We start from the raw sequence: 16,057 nt of genomic DNA on the forward strand, positions 1-16,057 counted from the left end.
CTTTCCCCAAATACAAAGCTTTACGTGACCTTTTGCTTTGCAGCCTTGAAGACCTTTAAAGGTCCCTTCCAACCCAAACGATTCTAAGTTGCTATTTCGACTCTTAAGCCCATCTCACACCTTCCTGTGGGGCAGGGTCATGGAGTGCAGAACACAGGCTGCCCGCTTGGCCAGGCCAAAACCAGCCTCCATGAGCTTCGTCTCTCACACTTTGAGCACATCTTGGGTTGACATGAGTCATTTTAACAAGGGAACAGCACTGGCGAGTTTTGGAAGCAGATCAAGGATTGGGGATAAACCACAAAGTGACCCATTCACAGGCAAGACGTGCAACAGAGGGTTGGTCTATAGGCATTAGTGCCAAGAATCCAGTACGTAAAAATCCAATCAATTTGTTTCTTCATTAAAAGCTTTCATGAAGAAAATGATTTAACACAAACATTCAAGCTACTGACACAGATTAATTAGAAAACAACAACAGAATTCCGATTAAGGGCATAATATTTATTTGACTTGCTTGCTTTGGACAAAGAAAATAAAATGTGCGCACAGATAGAGGAAACTTTGCTGGGTGAAGGGGCTCAGCGACAGATGCCAGCTGTATGGAGCGGGAGGAGCTGCGGCGAGCCGGGCCCAGGGATGCTCGGGCAGCCGGTCCCGTTGTCACCACCAGCCCTTTCCCGTCCTGTGGCAGCCACATCTTATCTCTGAAGCCCAGAGAAGCGACACCAGCAGCCCAAGGTCAGGGGGACCAGCAGAGCAGCTCCATCCTTTTGTTTCCAATCAACATTAACTATTACTCAAGACTTGCTTGGAGAATTCAAACATGATTCAACGTTTGATTCAAGAAACTCCGCTCCCTGGGCTCTGCGAGGAGCCGGACCCGCGCTCCCCTCGCCCCGAGTCCGGCATCCCCAGAGCTGAAATACTTTTGTCTCCTGAACAGACTGTGAGACAAGGACAGGAAAACCAAAACAAACCGCACTTCTTGTTTTGTGAACTTTTGTCTCTTGCGCTTGAGAGACTGTCCTAATCTCCCCTGAACATGTTTTAGTGATAACATTTACTGCACTAGGACCAAAATGATTTTCTGTCACTTCTCATTCCAGTTCAATAAAAGTATAAGAGCTTTGTTTCTAACCTCTGTCATTTTTAATACAGTAAAATGGTTTAAAAAAATGTAAAATTGAGTTCCATTTCCTACTGGACCAGCAAGCCCATGTTAGCTTCACTCTGATCAAATTTAAAGGGGGGGGGAAATATCAAAAAGATGCTTTGGGTTTTTTTAGAGCATAAGGAAACAGTTAAAAATTCTAATCTCATCAGATCAGGATGTGTCTTTAATCTCATGCTTTGATCATTTTCACTCTGGGAAGGCTTAAATGGAGAATGAAAGTTAGTTTAAAATTTAATCGGGAGTGGGGGGAAGATGGTCTTGTTCTTACAGAAGAAAAAAGAGTAATGATCTAATTCCTCCGTGTGCCACTGACTGCATGAAAATCTTGAATAAATTACATATCTTGAGAGCTTAAAAGGCACCCACAGACGATGCCACAGTATTTTCAGTGTGTTCACTTCCAGGATTTCTTTCTTTCATCCTGATGTTTCGTAGGTGTCTAAGACAGGGTGAGCAGAAACGTGACTTTTGGCATCTGTTCCCCTCACCCCTTCCTGCAGGTAACTTCAGCTTTAGCTACTCAGCCACTTAGATTTCCACAGTTTTTAGAGCTGACCAGAAGTTGTTGTTGTTGTTCCTGCATTACCCAAGAAACGCAATTATTTGGGCAAAACGCCCATTTCTGCTGCAACAGCCTGGGTAGCAATCGGGCTGGTTCAAGTCCATCTATCAGCCCGAGTCCCAGGCGTGCACCCAGATGAGACCAGAGCCCGTGTCTGTGCAGGGGAGGAGCAGCACGGCATGAGCCATTTGGGGCGCCATTCTCCAAAGTATGGAGCTTGAGGCCAATTATGATTTTCCTTCCCAATTAAGACAGGACCAACTGACAAGCATGTTCCACCTTGAACACACCCTGCCCGTGGGTAACAGGCAGTTACATGTTTCGTTCTTCAGCATGGTAGGAGGTTTACCCTGAACCCATAGCTATGGGTGGAATCCGCCAAGACCAGCACCAATTAGGGCAAAACACAGCAAAGAGTTTTCAGCCAAATAGGAAGGTCCCATCCACATCAGGCCTTGAAAGAGTGGAGAGAGATGAGGAAAACTCTTGTCAAATAATTCACTAACTTCAGCCAAATGAGCTCACAAAGAAATCCATTGAGAATTTTGATGCAATATGTAAAGTGAGGAACTAACCCAAAACTATCAGATTTCCATTACAGAGCCAAACCCAAGTGGTACCCTGCCAATACTTCAGCTAAACGCATCCTGCAAGTATCTCCCCCACGTGGTTTGGGACGAACCACCCACCTCTCTCACCTCACGGGTGCAGGTTCTGGGCCAGGCAGGAAGAAGCCACAGATTTGTTCTCTTGGAAACACAAAGTGTTTCTCATGGCTGCATTTGGCCTTTGAGGTTCCGCACTCACAACAAGCAAACAGGGGGGCTCGCTTTTCTGGAAGTGTTGATGTTGCATCCCGTCAAGGCACAGAAATCCAGTAAAACATTACCCACGATAAACACACCCGCTCGGGTTTGCTGGAGGGGTCAAACCAGACCCATCTGGGGCTGAGAGCAAAAACTGCTGTCTGGAATCTTACGGTCTGAATTATACAGGGGGCCAAACTGGATGGTTATAATGGTCCCTCTGCAGCTCTAAGGTCTATAAAACTCTAAACCCCACTTTCCTCTCAGACTCAATTTCTGCAGGAACCATAAAATAAAGTCAGGTTTCAATCAAATTTCCTGTATTTTCCTGTCCAATTAAGAACGCTAATATCACCACAGATGTTATTAAATTGGATATTTCAAGACAGTGTAATTTGTTTGGTGCACAGTATTTGTTGGGTTTTAATGTTTGCAAAAAATGTTTAAAAATCAATGCTGTACAAGATTTCAAGGAGGAAAAAAAAAATATTAAAATGGGACTGTGGAGCTCACCATTAGCAAAGCTGGTTAGAAACCACTTCAAATGCATTTCTCGGTTAAATGTTCCAGAAGCAGCAGCAGCTATGCAAAGACTCTGGTTACACAATTTCAATCATTTACAGTCCTCAGGTTTCAGATTAACAATGCATTCACCAGGAAATGGATGGGGAAACAGAGGTAATTTTATCAGCTGGAATGGAAAATGATGCAAATTACTGAAAGGAGTCGAACCCAGAAGGCACCAAACTACATTACTGGCAGAGGCAACGGCCACATCCAGCCCAGGTAGGAAAGCAGGTAGAATATAGCAGCTGAATCCAATTTGTGCCCCTGCCACCCCATATCTTAACATGGGACAATTCCTTTCTCAGCACTCCCCAGAAGAGGGGAAAAACAGATTACAAAAGAAATTTGGAACATCTTAACAGAAAAAACTTTACCAGACTTTAAAAATAAATAGTGACCATGGTCAATATTAAACTTGACTGTTGAAAACTGAAGGAATTCCAGTGCTCACCCACCCCCGGGCACAGCTGTACTGGTGTGGGGTGGTAACACCAGCACACGCCCCGTGTCCCCCTGCCCACACTTCCCCTGCACAGAGGATAAAACAACTCACTTCTAGGGTAGAAAATGCAAATCAAAAACTTGCTAAGTACTGCTGAAGTGACAGGGACTTGCTTTTATTTTTTGCAGAACAAATCCGTATTTAATGGCCAAAGTAAGTGTGAATGAAATCCTGCTCAGCAAGATCATTTCCTTGCTGAGCAAATAAATTTCAGCTCTCTGAAGAACGAGAAGGAGGAGAACAGCACTTTGCCTAATTAAGGACAATGTGCTGGAGCTATAGTCCAGCCCTGGCATTAATGTGCTGAGCTCAATTATCTGCCCATCAGGTCATTCTTAAATTCCTTTTTATCTTGGTATCGCACGTTATTCAGCATAATGAGTTTAATATTGGTAGGAATTACAGGCAGTGCATTTACACTAATGAAGCAAAATTACCCTGAAATTGCATTTTCTTTAATTTCAATCTTAAAACTTTGAAATAAGGTTGAAAATTGAAGCAATAAATGTAGTTAATACGGTTAGAAGTTTATTAAAACAGGCCAAACACACTGCTTTAGACAGAATTTTGAATGCATTTCCATTAGTGAATCTTTCACAATCCTGTTGTAATACCTCGCCACAGAAAGGACCAAGTTCGACCCAATAATTAGGCAAAGTTCTCCTGGTGTTGAACTGTCTACAGTTCAGCTACACCTGTAAACCAGTAAACCCAGTAGCTTACTGGTTTGTGAGAGCGTGCATGAGCCACTTGCTGCAGCAGCTTAATGAGATTTGTCGCACAACCCGAGGACACCCAAACCAGAGGCTGTCACACTTACACTTCTATTTGGGGTCAAACCATCCTCTTTTGGGTGTATGTGAGAAACTTGGTAATAACTAAGCCCCTTTCTCTTCATTTCTGCTTTGATATACTACAGGTCTGCCTTGCTCTCCTTGTAGCACTATTGCATTTCACCTCAGGGGGAAAAAAATACTAAGAATTTGTTTCCATCAATGCGAACTTGCCTTCCAACAGGGAGTTTAAATGACTAGCTGACTCCAAGGAGAGGGAGGAACGATTTATCTCCGTATTTTTAAATAAATCCCATTCTCCCCATCTCACCCCCTGCCATTCTAACTGCTCTAGAAATGTCGAAATGCTGAGGTGAGGTCATTTAACAGCAAGGAGACTTTTTTTTGGCTACTGCTCTTGCCAAAGGACAAGAATGGGCTTGTGTTCCTGCGCGGGGCCCTTCCCCGCCGCGTCCCGGGTGTCGGGAGCTGCTGCAGCCGCTTGGGCAGGACACAAACAGCAGCGACGGTCCCAAGGAACGACCCGAGACAAACCCTCGGCACCAAGGGACCTGAAAGAGAAGCAACCGACAACCTTTGGGGCTTCAGGGAGTCAAGCAAAACTCTCCCTAGGCACCACATCCTCCCCCAGACAAAAGCTGCTTTTTAAGCATCACAAATACTTTCTTTTCCTGTTCAGGGCTAGAACAGAGTCCTCAGCTCATGCTCAGGACGCAGGGAACTGTATGAGCTGCTGCCCTGAGATCCTCATCCCTCACCCAGATGGTTCCTGGGGAGCCAGCGCCTTCTGGGGCTTGCTGTGCTGAGCACCATGCAGAGCAATCAGGGGAAGCAATCAAAAAATATTAGCAACAAAACCAAAGAGATGAGCAGGAAAAAAATTGCCAGGCCAGGATTTATATACAAGGTATTAGAAAGCGGGATAGATCTTGGCGGGGGGGGGGCGGGCAGGCAGGAACAGAGAACTGTTTCAACACAACAGTGCACTTTAAATAACCAAATGAATTCTGAAAGTAAAATGGTACAGGGACTCATAAGTCAGGCGTACAGTGACACCTCCCCACAGCCACCGCCTGCAACGCCCCGACACGGCTCCTCAACAAAAATACCCCGACTACCTGGGAAAAAATATACCCTGCAAACACAGTCCAGTCCCTCCCTACCTACCGCACTGCTCACCGAGAGATGGGAACAATATATCCTCCCAGGTAGCACGTGGAGACATAAAGCCCAACCACTTGTTCACATTACAGTCATCAGCAAACCTCCTGGGGGGGAATGTTATGAGGCCATGGGGAGAGCAGCAATATAAAGACCTGACAGCCAAGTTACACAGTTATTGAGCCTGGCTCAGGATAATCATACTGGATGAAGCCCGTCCCTTTCGGAGATGCATGTGTCTCTCCCCAGTAGTTGAGCAGTTTACTTATGTCCATTATGAACCTGAATAACGAAACCCTACACGCCGTGCTGCGTGTCACCCGCAGAGGTGGAACGCGGGGCTGCTCGAGGAGGCGGCGCCTCCTGAGGACCACGGCCGATCATTTCCTGAACGCCCGCCACAAAACCACAGGAAGCTCCCGAAGAGACAAACCTGCGCCTCATCCCCAAGAGCAAGACCCGCTTAGATCCTTTCAAATAAAAAGATACAGCCATCGTTACAGTAATCTCCCACCACAAATCATTGCCTTAATGGCTCAGGTCAGAACAAGGACATCTGTATCCTCTGTTCTGCTCACCCTTTCCAAATGCCACTGAGCAATAAAACACACGCAGGAAATCAGCAGTGCTCTGAGGCTTTGCTCAAGGGCCTCACTTTCCCCTCCAGAAGTACCTGCAATTTATTTCAATAAGCAACAGGACTGAGGCCCACAGCTGAACCAGAGCATCCACGGGGAACGTAACACCTCCTGATGCAAAGGCTGCTTCACCCAATTTCCTTCTTGTTTGAGATCACTTTGTTCTGAAATCTTTATCCCAGATTGTGTTCTTAGGCTGAGAAAGAGCCAAGGTTGAGTCCTCGTCACAGCAGCAATGTTCGCCCCAACACCTTAAAGGCCTAAGTCACCAAAGCCACACGTGGCCCCTGGGGCTGGCGGCCAGAGCAGCGTCCCCCAGCGCCCCCGCGCCGCCCACAGCTCTAGCAGCTCACCACCACAGAGCCCCGACTCGGTGAGCACGAACCAGCCAGTGTTTCCAAGTTTGACTCACACATTCATGGAGTTCCACACTGGTTTTAACTCACTAAAAAATGCATTATAAGAAGATAAAGGGCTATCACTTTTAAAGTTGCATATTCTCAGGACAGTTGGGAAAAAAAGCTTGAGTTGATGTCTGAATACTTCAGGTTCACAATTCCGCTTACTTAACTCTTTCCATCCCAGATCAATTCCTGCCAATGAGCAGGATTTTTTCAGAGAAACCACACCAATCTGTTACAAACACGCAATCAGGTCCTTTCTTCTGAAGTATCACAGGGCACTGCTACCCCATTCCTCCACTACATACGCTCCAGCCTCATTTTCCAAAGGCTTCCATCTTCTGCATTCAGCTCATTTCAATTATTCAGGGCAACCCAGGCTGATAATTACGGAGTCCCGAGCTGCTGAGTAAAACTGATGCTTAATTAGCCAGCAGGAAAGATCGATTAAGATACAGCAGGGCATCTTGCAAAGTTCTTCAGTGGGACTGCAGGGAATAGAGTCTGGCTGTGCCCTTCCGAAGGATAAAATTCTCTTCTTCTCAGGACTCGACAGCAGTTTTATTTAAACTGGATGCTTAGATCAGTCGGCCACCCTGAGTTTTATTGTCAGGTCTTAACTTCAAGTGACACATCTCATATCTGATAACTAGAGCATTAACAGCAAGCCCTGGATCAGGTTTCTAGACAAAACTATAATGCAGCTGAGGCTGAAAGTTTCATTTAAGCCTCCAGCAACCTTTTCTCTGTTTGTGTTCCTCAATTTTCCCCTAGCACAATAGAACCACCTTTATTTCCTTCACTCACATATCCAAACGATGCAGCTCATGTTCTTATGCAGGACTTGAACAGTCCCAAGGACATGAGAGTTTGGAATCCAGTTCAGACCTGAGTGTTAACTCAGGAGGTTCTCTTCATTGCTTTTTACTCTATCCAACTCCAGAAGCCACTCATGAAATAGATACTTTCAGCAGCAAGCCAGCAGCGTGAATCTTTGCTCACTGTATTGATTTCCCCACATGCCTAAGTATCAAGTGGTGGATTTTTTCCACAAAATTCTCTCTAGCACAAGAGAGCAAGAAGAACAGGGCAGGATCAGAGACCTGTATGTATGCAAAGAGCTGCACAGACACAGCCCAAGGAATCATTTTTCCTACTTTGCAGCACAAAAATTCCAAACACAAATAACGACAACTTTGGAGACAGCCACATAACTGGTTAAATAGGAGAACGCACAAGCCAGCATGCAGTGCACCCTCACATTATACCAAGCCCTCAATGTCCATTAACTTCCAAAGCACTGGCCAGCTAGTGTAATACAGTGTGTGGTATCCCAAGCCACGACACCGTTCTGAAACACTTTAATTAGAAAATAACGCGAACACCAACCTGGCTCTGACTTGCTGAAAGCCGAAGAGAATCGCATCCCTCTGCTCCCTGGCTTTCGCACTCAAGGTTTCATTCTGCAGTCCATCCGCCAAATAAATTTCAGCATCTGGGAAAGAGAGAATTATAGGTAAAAACTAATCTGTTCTTGGCTAAGAAACCTCGCCCTGGCTGCGCACGGGAGGCCCTCGAAGCACCGTACCAAGCAGTCTGATCTGGAAGCACAAGTCAGTCTGAAGACTTCATTTGGAGAAGTTAAGACATGGAACTGATTGCGGGTAGAAGGGGATCTAAATATTGCATATGATTGCAGAACTCCCCTCCAGTTGGTATAAGGCAAATAAGCAACTGCAAAGAAACCACCAAACAGAAAAAAGGAAGAGGAGGGTGAAACATGGATAAGTCCATTGGTCTAAAGTGCAACTCCACTCCACCCCAAACCCCAAAAATCTGCTGCTGTGAAAGGCTTTTGGCATTAAGTAAGGACACAGAAGGTTATCCCTTTTGGAGGAGGATCCAAAGCGTTTTTAAAACGCCAGCGCAAGATACCCACTGACACTTCAAGGAAGCCCCAACCTGTGGTTTTCACACGGACGCTCCTGGTAGAGGACAAGCCCTGAAGCAGCAGCCCGCACCCCCGTGTGTCACACAGGGGCTCTGCAGAGTCTCCGCTGCCACGCTGCGCCCCGGGCGCGCTCAGGGCCAGCCACACAAGCGGAAATACCGCGTTCCCTCACCTGGAAACCATAGCTATCTGCAGAAATTTCACCTGGACTACAAGATTAAAGGATTGTCTTCTATTTACCTCAATAATTATGTACTTTACAGAAACCTCAAAACCAAACCTCATAGAAAACAAACCAGTTCCAATCACACCTGCACTGTACAGAAGAATACGACCCTTTTACTTGAGCAGCATTACTGCGCGTTTCCCCTCACAGAGATTGGCTTCCATGCTGTGGTGTTGGACATCCACAGGCCTCTGCAACCTTCAACTCACAGCCCATACTGTGGCACTAATGGCAGTTTAATATCCTGTGTGCAAGACTGGGAGCTCCTTCTGCTTCAGCTGCGGGTCCAGAAGCCAGCGCTGTGTAACTCACCCCAGGAAGCTGCACAGCTCCTCTGCCTGCAAGCACAGCTCAAGATCAAAATGCCACAAGAGAAATTAACGCCTTTTTCTGTTAAAATCATGAGCCCTCATTTCTTTTTGTTGCCTCTTCATGACACACTCGAGAAAGGCTTAGAGCTTGGGGGTGAAGAAAATAAACCAAAACAGTTTAAAGTGAAGAGCATCACGAAGGAGCCGGAGGGGAACGCGGCTGAGCGTTGCTCCACACCCACACCCAGCAGCGGTTTGGGAGCTCCAGGAGCGCAGAGGTGTCAGGCCAAAATACCTGTTCATATCAGTTCACTGCTATTAATAGGAATTTAGCCCTAGGTGGCCTACCTGGGCTACCACAAAGGCTTTGCCAGAGCAGCTGAGCGAAGCTTTTGAAATCCCAGGCCAATCCTGTAATCCTAAACTAAGTTTCATTTTCGGTACGCCTCTCTGCAGTTTTAGTTGTACATCTAAGCTACAAAACCAGTTTATGGCGATGCTGAGGCTTATACCACTTACAAATTCCATAGGAAGTACCCAAGTACATATATCTGAGCACAAAGGATATATCTTGCTCCAAGAAGCTTACTGCTTAAGAACAGATGAGGTTAAGGGGACAATTTATTATATACAAACCAGCATAAAACCAGCACAGTAGAAATGGGTCAGCGAGAGAAACTCCGTCCACACTGCATTTCCCCAGCAAAAGAACAAGCAAGAGAAACAAAACCGCTCCCAGAACTTGTGCAAATATCAGTTGCATCCTTCTGGTGTTTTTAAGCGCAGATTAGCTCCATGAGTACGCGATTAGCTCTAATATGGTATTTACTTACTGGGATGTCAGCACAGATCAGCTGCTGGATAAGTTATAGCAGAACGAGGGTCACTTCTGCAGAGCAGGCAGAGCTGCTTGCAGAGCCAGCCCCGATGTTTATAGCACCAGGAAATGAAAAAGAAAGCCTAACCATAAACTCTCCGAGTGGATCAGGAAGAGCAATATGTAAGCAGCTCTAGAGTAAATCACTCTAATGTTAGTTTTACTGCTTGTCGGTAACATTATATTCTTGATGTTTATAGATTGCTCTCTGTGATCCACTCTGAAAGTTTACAGGACTCTCCTTTTCATTTCCTGCAGCTAAAAAGGTAAGAGCTGAAAAAAAAATAGTTGAGATTTCATCAAGTGTTTCAGGGGAGTTTGTAGAGGCAATTGCAGTTATCCACTTTAATCCTACAGGAGATGCACAGCATCATGAGAATTATGTCACAACCACTGAAGTCCAGGTAGTAAATAACCTTTTAATGGCAGCACTAAATTCCAGGAGTTAATCAGCACTCAATGAGCAGAGCTGAAAGGTATTAAGGTGCCATGTGTATTCTGTCCGCACACACACACATTCAGTTTTTTCCTCTTTTCTCCTCTGACATCAGAAGGCTGCCAGCAGGAATCCCACACTGTGCGCAGAGGAACCAGCCCCACAGAATCACAACGTTACAGCCACACAAGATAATGCTGAGCCAACCAGTCTGCCCCAGCCCTCACACCATCCCTCCTGCAGTTCATCACCTCAGCTGCCTGGGAAAAATGAGCTTAAAAAACTTAAGGACACCTATCAACACACAGTACAGATACCTTGAGCTTCCGTGAGACTGCATTAATATTTCCGAGATGCGTCCCAAGACAGCCCAGGGCTTGGAAAGCCAGTTGTGTCATCCCCTGTCCTGCTTGTCAAAATAAAAGCTGTGAACTATCACACACAGCGTTTCTTGGCTTTCCTGCAAGCTCAAGAAAGGATGGTTTAATTGTGAAACAACATTTTTCAGAGGAGCCTTCCTGCTTTTGCGGGGCTGAGTCAGAAAAAAACCTTGAGACCTGAAGCAATTGTCATCCATCCTCCTGCAACACACTGAACAGGACATTGTCCCCTGTGCAGTGGGGGAGCTGAGAACATCCTCCAGGTCTCAAACCCAATTCCCCAATATTTAGATTCTGGAGCTACTCGTGATGCTGCGTCAATGCTGACTATGGCTTAGCATTTCACTGTTTGGTTTTGGTTGGGCTGTGCAGGTGCAGGCACAGGCTCCCCAGGCAGCACCTGCTCCGTCCCCTCCTGCTGCCCAAACTGCAGCAAGAACAGCTTTCCAGAGCCACCGCCTGAAACCGAGAGGATGGAGCGGGGCAGGAAAGGGAAGGTAATCACGCTGCCAGGCCGCCTTTGCTTCTGCGAACAAGAACAGAAGCCCTGGGTTTGTCAGAGATGTATCACATTTTTTAGAACAACTGTTTCAGCCTTCAGAAGAAATTTGTGCTAAACAAACATGAAACACCCTTAAGCAAAAGTACTTTTAAAAGGGACCTGACTGAGCAAAAAGTGAAACTCTGTGCAATTAACTGACAACGTAGTGTTAAAGAAACTTGCATCGCTTATTTGCAACCACTTCTACTCATAAACAAAAAATAACAAGCATTTGTAAGTGTTGCAGGATTGCAACGTAGACAGAATAGCCATATTGTGTTGGTTTTAAACCACTGCAATCTCAGAGATGTCTGACATGATAATGACATGACTGCTCCCAGCAAGCCCTTGACTACATGTACGCCGTCCTGCGCTACAGAGCAGAGCTCATGCAAGGAAGCAGAAGTTATTGCCTGTACATCAGTACACATTTCCTCCTCTATTGGTAATTTTTTTTTAACTATAAGAATCCTTATGGTAATGCAGTTTGCAAACACTGTAATAGCTTAAGCCCCATCTCCAGCCTGCATAGCTAGAAACCTCCTCAGCCACGGGAAGGCCTCAACACCGCACAGATTGTTAAGACACAGCAAGTTTGATATAGAGGTATGTGACATGCAATTAATCTCCATTCATAGCCTGCTGTACTTGTCAGCAAACAAAGGCTGTGCTTTAGAAGGAGATCTGAAGCCTTCAATTAAAAACAGTCAGCTAACAAGAAAATAATCTAAGTTAAAGGAAGGTGGCAGGTGCAGAAATGAGTTGTTTACAAAAGTGTCAGCACCGAACAATAAAGTGCTGCACATCAAAAATGTGAAAGGGTGAACTTCACCGAAGGCCCCATGATTAAAAAACAGAGGAGAAAATTTACACCTACATCTGGGGGAAGACACAAAGCATTTGGAAGAGAGCTCTGATGGGCTCGGGGCTGCAGAGCCCAGCACGGGCAGGGATCCCGTGTCTCGGAGGGAAGGGACGGTGCTCGGCGCTGCCAGGAGCTGTCACAACAGGAAACTAAAGGTCACCCAGCCCCAACACAACCGCCCGCGGTGAGCGCTGAGATGCTAACGGTCCTTCCCAGCACCCACACCTGCACAGGACGTGGTGGGGACACGTGCAGGGGCTGCTCAGCGTGGGGACACCACAGCCCCAGCCTGCAACGCTGAGAGAGCGCGCAGCATGGACACCTCTGCACGGCCCTGCTCTGGCCAGACCTTTCCTCACCACGCCATGGGGGCAGCAATGATTGCAGAGGTCTGTACAGAACTCATTTATGTCTGTGAAGCATACTTTGATAGAAGAGTTTAGCATCATTTCTGCTTGGCTGGCCCACCACTCCAATGACTAGAGGTGTCGCAGTTTAAGTTTGTGAAGAAATCCAAAAAACCAGCTTCAGAAGCCTCCTGCCTGCCACCTCACAGTGCACAGCAGCGCTCTGCTTGTTCCTGGAGATCCCGAGACCTCCAGAGACCGCATTCCGTTCTCAAGCACAAGTGGGGCTTGCAGCCAGCGCTGCTCCCAGCTGCACCCCCATTTTAGGGAGGGTGTAACTTTCCTGAGGCTGCACCCCCACACTGCAGGTTTGCTCACTGCACCCCCAATGCGACATACGACACTTGCACAACATCTGAAGCCCGGAGACACCACCAGCCCAGACACAACAAAAGGCTGCCCAGGGCTCACTGCAGCACACCAGCTCCTGTGACCCTTTGTCCCCACCCCCAGACCCCCCAGCAGTGCTCGCCAGCAGTTCCTTCCCTGAGAGCACACACTGGGACAGCTTTGGGCCGTGCCAGAAGACACCCCAACCCTGCACACACTCTCTTCCCCTCACACAGAGCCTGGAGCAGCCGAGCTTCCCACCCCTGGCCCAGGCAGGGACCCACTTCCTCTGCCCTCTCACTGGTGTTAACCTGGGGACCCCAAAACCATCAGCCTTAGACAAGAAGCAGCTCCCACAATCCTTCCACTCCCTGGCTCAGCACAGGGAGGTACAAAGAGCCATTCAGTTTCTTCCCCTGCAACCACTGCAGCTTTCCACCACTGAGCAGAAGGGGAGGAAGGAGGATTTTCTGGTTACCTTCCAGGAGTCTCTGGATCTCCTCTGGGATCATGATACCTGCCACCTCCCCTCCAGAAGATCAAGCCTGCTGCTGCTGCTCCTGTCCCTCGGGGCAAGGACAGTGAGAAAGGAAGCAGGGAGGCGGGGACACCCCAGAGAGGCAGCAGGAACTGCTGGGCTCTGCTCAGATGCCTCCTCCTGTCCAGCCCTGGCCAGCTCGGCCCTCCTCGCGCAGGCAGCTGGATGCCCAGCTGCCCTGGACACCGAGCTCCTCCGCGCTCCTGAGCTCCAGCCACCAAGCTGCAAAGTGCCCGATCTACCCCAGCAACAGCAGAACCTGCACGCCTGTGCTGGATTTGTAACCAGGTGGCACTTAGTTGTGCATCTCCTTTATTACCATGCAATTCAGCGCACCTGTGGGCAGAGCCATGAGCTCTGTGAGGCCACCAATTGAACCTCCCGTGCGTGCTCCCAGCACAACAGGAGCTGGGGACTGGGTTTGTTCCAGGCAAAGGCAGCCTGCCTCCAATGCGCAGGGGAAGAGAACGGTACTTGAATGTTCTGCAATAAAACTTCCCCTCTTCCTGCATCCTGCATAGGAAGGGGCTTAGATTCTAATAGCCATCCATATTTCTATGTCTTGCCCAGAGAAATAACAGGGCCGTGCGCTTTAACTTGCTTTATGACAGGCAATAAATGTAAACGGCACTCTACAAAACCAAAATGGCATTGCATTAGATTAACCCACAGCCCCGCATCTGCTCCTCTCCTATATAAACGAATTAGCTCAAGCTGACTATGAGGATACCACAACTATTTTTCATTCTTGCATTCCCAAATTTTAGGCCCAGTATTGACAAATCCAAAGACAGTCGTCTTTATCTGAAGCTCATCAAGGATTCCAAAGATCAGTTCAAGATTTCCCATAGATTAAGTGTAGAGGATGCAGTCCTTACTTTGCAGTATCCTGGTATCAAACAAATACTTATCATTACAGAACATAGAAAAGGTTATTCTGAACATGCTTGCCACTTTTGCTTTTCTAGTATTTTGTGCCTGGCATGTGATCTTTAGTTATATTTTCCCGACATCGCAGATGTTGGAGATGGCAAAAAGGACAGTGCAGGGACAGCTGCCGGAGGGCCTCGCACGGGACGTGCACACACACGGCAGCCGTCATCCCCATCACAGCTCCCACTCAGAGAGGGTTTCATGAGTCGGGATCAGAAAACTGAATATCCTATGGAACAAACCATGAATCTCTATTAACTGCCTGCAGCTCCTGACACATTTGAGTGGTTCTGATCGTATGCAAGAAATGGTAGCGTGTGGAGGTGGATGTGTACGGTAGATGGTTCTGTATATGTGTTCTCACCTAGAGGTGTTTAGGGATAAATATTTAAACACTTCTGTGTAGAAGTCCTAGTCAGTTCATTACAGACTACAAATAAAAAGCAGCTGCTGCTCGCTGAGACTGACTAACTTTAAAAATTCGTTTATAAAGGAATGAACTGGGTCCCCTAGACAGAAGAAACTGCCTTCAGATATGCCAGAAAGATCAATAAAATCTGATCAATGCATATCTCAAAAGAAGAAGCGTTCATGCAACTGCAAAGAAAAGGGTCATCTCTCACGTTCTCTGCATTTCTGTAGCTCACATAATAGTCCAAAAGCACAATGTCATAAAAAGTGAACTAAAAGATACAGGTCAGTGAATCTTGCCCAATAACTAACCTGACGTATCATATTTAGGGTCCGGAAAAAAAATTTTCTCTTGTCAAACTAGCAGTGACTTGTTTTGCAAGTGTTTTTTGTGGGTTTGCTTTCCTTTGCTGCCTTGAGTGTGATCACTGCATAAGAGCATATGGGGATTTCACCAAACAAGTTTCCTGCTGGTGCAGCGTTTACAGCATCAGTAAAGCTCTAGATCTTTTCTGCTCCAATTCCGAGATGTATTGCAGTTGCGATTGTTGGTCTTTTGCTGCAGATCTTGAGGTCACAGTAGAGCACTGCAGACAGCCCCACGTGTGGAGGCTGGCGCAGTTTCACCCTGGCTGCACCTGCACCACACATCATCCCGTGGTCTTGGCAGCCGGAGACAGGGCCCAGCACCTTGAACCTTCCCCTCAGCCCCACAGGAAGATTTTGTCAAGACCAGGTTGATTGTGCAGCAGCTGTTGTTGTTATTAATTCCATTTTACAGAGGAATACTGAGGCAGAGAGCCTCAGCTGCCATGGAGACATAGGTGCTACTACCTGAAGCCTTAGCACGGAGCCAAGCCTCCCGCTCAACCCATGCAGCTGCAGATAGAGCCTGGCAGACTGATTCCCAGGCAAATGACGTTTTTTTTTCTTGCCTTTTTCCTTGCCACTTTCATTTTTGAATGTGTGAATAGGTTACAAACTTAGTTTAGTAGGAGATGGAGGACCCTGGCAGGGACTGGCATCTTCCACTGCATCATTGTTGTGTAGCATCAAGCTTTATGGGCTCTAGATGCAGAGCTGCCTCCCTACATGATAAAAGCCCCACCTTAATCATTTTAGGTCCCAAGTTCAGCAGACAGGCTCTCTCCTAATGATATTCTGTTAAATGGACAAATTCTTTTGAAGGCTTGTCTCGCTTTGAAATCCAATTTCACAGGAAGCCAGATGCGATTGGGTGTAG

The 16,057-nt window shown here is 46.9% G+C and overlaps 1 protein-coding gene across 1 annotated transcript in view; it reads right to left on the minus strand.

The window, feature by feature from the left end:
- SKAP1 (src kinase associated phosphoprotein 1) overlaps positions 1–13,495 on the minus strand; it is a 128,297-nt gene extending 114,802 nt beyond the window's left edge. The window contains exons 1-2 of the mRNA XM_065651249.1: positions 13,411–13,495; positions 7,998–8,103 (exon numbers count right to left, since the gene is read on the minus strand). Of these exons, the coding sequence (XP_065507321.1) occupies positions 7,998–8,103; positions 13,411–13,444 (140 nt within the window). The 5' untranslated portion in view covers positions 13,445–13,495. The remainder of the gene's footprint in view (positions 1–7,997; positions 8,104–13,410) is intronic.
- Positions 13,496–16,057: the final 2,562 nt, after the last annotated feature.

The sequence above is a fragment of the Caloenas nicobarica genome, chromosome 24 (assembly GCF_036013445.1).
Source record: "Caloenas nicobarica isolate bCalNic1 chromosome 24, bCalNic1.hap1, whole genome shotgun sequence".
Taxonomy (NCBI): Eukaryota; Metazoa; Chordata; class Aves; order Columbiformes; family Columbidae; genus Caloenas; species Caloenas nicobarica.